Genomic DNA, 3,251 nt, shown 5'->3' on the forward strand with positions numbered 1-3,251 from the left:
TGGGAAAGTTTTCTATGATTTTGTTGAGTGTATTTTCTGTGATTTTGAGCTTGGATTTTTCTCCTTTCTCTATGGAAATTATTCTTAGATTTGGCTTTTCATGATGCCCCAGATTTCCTGGATGTTTTCTGCTAGGAATTTTTTTATTTAAATTTTTCCTTGACTGGTGAATCTATTTCCTCTGAGAGCAATACCAGGCTCAGTATCCTAGATAGATAAGTGGATGTCACTGTTAAAGTCATAGGAGACAACCTGGTCCTCAGTGTAGGCCAGGATGTCCTTCACTGGGACTTCAGATGCCTGGTTCAGTGCTTTCTTTATGCCATCATACTCAGAAATTTTCTCCAGGTGGCATGTCAGATCCACAACAGACGCATTGGTGTTAGGAGCATGAAAGGGTATGCCAGTTGTCTTCCTTGTCAGCTCTGGGATTACCTTGTCCACAGCTTTGGTAGCACCAACAGATGTATGAATGATATTCTGGGCAGCCCCATGGCCATCATGCCACAGCTTTCCAGAGGGGCCATTCACAGTTTTATGTGAGGCAGTGATGACATGAACTATGGTCATGAGGTCTTCTACAATGCCAAAGCTGCTATGGATGACCCTCGCTGAGGGGCTAAGCAGTTGACAGCACAGGAAATATTACTGACAATCTTGAGTGGGTTGTCATATTTTTCATGAGTAACACCCATCACAAGCATGGGGGTAGAGATAATAGCTTTTTTCCCACCCTTTAAGTGGGCCCTAGGTCCCAGCTTTCTATATGGTGGTAAATGTACCAGTGGATTCGGTGACATAGTCAGCAGCAGTGTCCCTCAGTTGATGTTGATGTTGAGGGAATCTCAATTCTGGAAGATACTGGTAGCCTTATCATTTATAGCAAGTTATCCACTCTCAGCCTTCACTGTGCCATTGAACTTGCCATTGGTAGAGGTATACTCAAGCATATAGACCATGTAGTTAAGGTCAATGAAGGGTCATTGGTGCCAGCAATCTCCACTTTGCAAGACCAACAGCAGCCCTAGTCACCAGGCACCCTATATAACCAAATATGTTCATTCGGACCTTCACCTTTGTGTCTCAGTTGTGAGACTGGCACTGCATGTAGAGATGCATCTGTCTTTGAAACAGAGAGAAGCAGAGAGGTGACATAATATTTCTTTTAATTAACTTTCAAGTGATCAATATCTTTGTCAAACAGAATATTACAAAGTATCAATCCTAAAACACGCACACATATTTTATATATAACTATAAATATATTTTATACATATATATAATCAAAATACATTGTGTGTGTGAATAAAGCTGCTCCAAAAATTTATAGATTATCAAATGTAATCTACAGGTGGGATACCACCCTGTGAAGTTTTTACCAGGGAAATTTCTTGGATGCCCTAAATAATATGAGTGGTCAACTCTTGGTTGCTTAGCAGTACTCATTGTTAATACCCTCTTCCTAAAGACACTACATACTTTTGTAACAGAACACCAGAAAATTAAGCTGGATCTGAGCTAGTAACTACCTCCTTGAAGCTAGTGCTTCAAAGTTCTATGTGTCATATTGGAAAAGAATTGTCATCACCAGTGATACTTATTCATGTATGCAGTATACAACAGCAATTATCTTCATGGCAAGGTGAACCAACTGCTGTAATCATCAAATTTGTTTTTGTAACAAGTACTTTCTTATTGGATTAGATGCTGCTCCAGAGGAGGAAATACACTTGAGGCTAGGGAGGTCATAACTAGTAGTATGGATGTTGTTTGGCTAAATATTCATGATGTTTATATCAAATGGCATTATAAGAATATGTTTATATCTATAGCATATTGGTGCTGTGAGATTTGATCATAGACATTTCTTTTTATATTGCTCAGCAAGGTTAGAGGTTTCATACTGGTAAAAATATAGATTCTAAATGAATATTGACCATCCATTCTCAAATGGTTCAATAAACTTCATTAAGAAGGGAGAGGATCAATATAAGAGCAGAAATTTGCAAGTGGAGATGAAGAACAGTGAAAAAACTGACTTGTGGATACAACCTGATTGTTGCACTCTTGAATTTGGAGCAGATGTCATTACCTGTACCATATCTCCTCCATATTGGGCCTATCAATACCTTTGTGAAGGTAATGAGACTTAAAGAAACCAACAATTCCTTGAGTATTTATATATGCAGATAATGGTTGATTTAGAGTGAGAAATATCTTATTCAGTGGTGTTCTAACTGGTAAGATGTATGTACATATTCCTATTAACAGACTTCTACCCATGTTCCTTTAAACAATCTTAATGAAACTGAGTCACACATATCAAAAGAGATGTGAAGAGAGAAAAACCTATTTTAAAGGGTACAACTATTTGTTCAATAAAAGATAAACAGGTTAGGTAGACCTACAACTTCAAAGGATATAGAAACAATCATTAAAACTCTCCTAAGAAAAACAACAACAAAAAAACCCAGGACCAGATGATTTCAGCACTAAATTATATCAGAATTTCAAAGGACTAACTCCAATACTCCTCAGATTGTTCCACAAAACAAAACCAGAAGGAAGATTGTCAAACTCCTTTTCTGAGGCTACAGTAACTCTGATGACCAAATCACACAAATATCCAACATAAAAGAGACCCAACTATTAATCTTCCTCATGAACATTAATGCAAAAATGCTCCATAAAATCCTGCAAACCAATTCAAAGAACTCATCAAAAAATCATCCACAATAACCAAATTGCATTCATCCCAGATGTAGGGTTGATTCAACATACAGAAATTAATCAGTATAATCCATAATATAAACAAACTGAAAGAAAAAAATACACATTGATCATCTCATTAGATGCTGAAAAAGCATTCAACAAAATTCAACATTACTTCATGATAAACATCCTGGAGAGATGAGGTAGAGGACGAATATATCTAAACCTAATAAAAACAATTTACAGCAAGCAGAAAGCCAACATCAAATGAACAGAGAGAAACTCAAAGTGATCCCACTAAAATCAGGAACAAGACAAGTCTGTCTACTATCTCCATATCTATGTAATATAATACTCAAAATTATAGTTAGAACAATAAGACTACAAAAAAAGATTAAGGAGATACAAATTGGGAAGAAAGAAGTCATACTATCACTATTCACAGATGAGATGCTAGTACACATAAGTGACCCCAAGAAATCTACCTAGGAACTCCTACTACTGATAAAAGCCTTCAGTAATGTGGCAGGAAACAAGAT

General features: G+C 36.7%; 1 protein-coding gene across 1 annotated transcript; it reads right to left on the bottom strand.

The window, feature by feature from the left end:
• Positions 1–207: 207 nt before the first annotated feature.
• LOC101839689 (glyceraldehyde-3-phosphate dehydrogenase-like) lies at positions 208–570 on the bottom strand. The gene has a single exon (XM_040744978.1). It carries the CDS (start codon positions 568–570, stop codon positions 208–210), a length of 363 nt encoding a protein of 120 aa, XP_040600912.1.
• Positions 571–3,251: the final 2,681 nt, after the last annotated feature.

This window comes from Mesocricetus auratus, unplaced genomic scaffold (assembly GCF_017639785.1).
Source record: "Mesocricetus auratus isolate SY011 unplaced genomic scaffold, BCM_Maur_2.0 Super-Scaffold_100004, whole genome shotgun sequence".
NCBI classification, from domain to species: domain Eukaryota; kingdom Metazoa; phylum Chordata; class Mammalia; order Rodentia; family Cricetidae; genus Mesocricetus; species Mesocricetus auratus.

What these genes read in the sequence shown, in the direction of transcription:
- LOC101839689 (XM_040744978.1), bottom strand. Translation starts at nt 570, where the DNA reads ATGACCATAGTTCATGTCATCACTGCCTCACATAAAACTGTGAATGGC.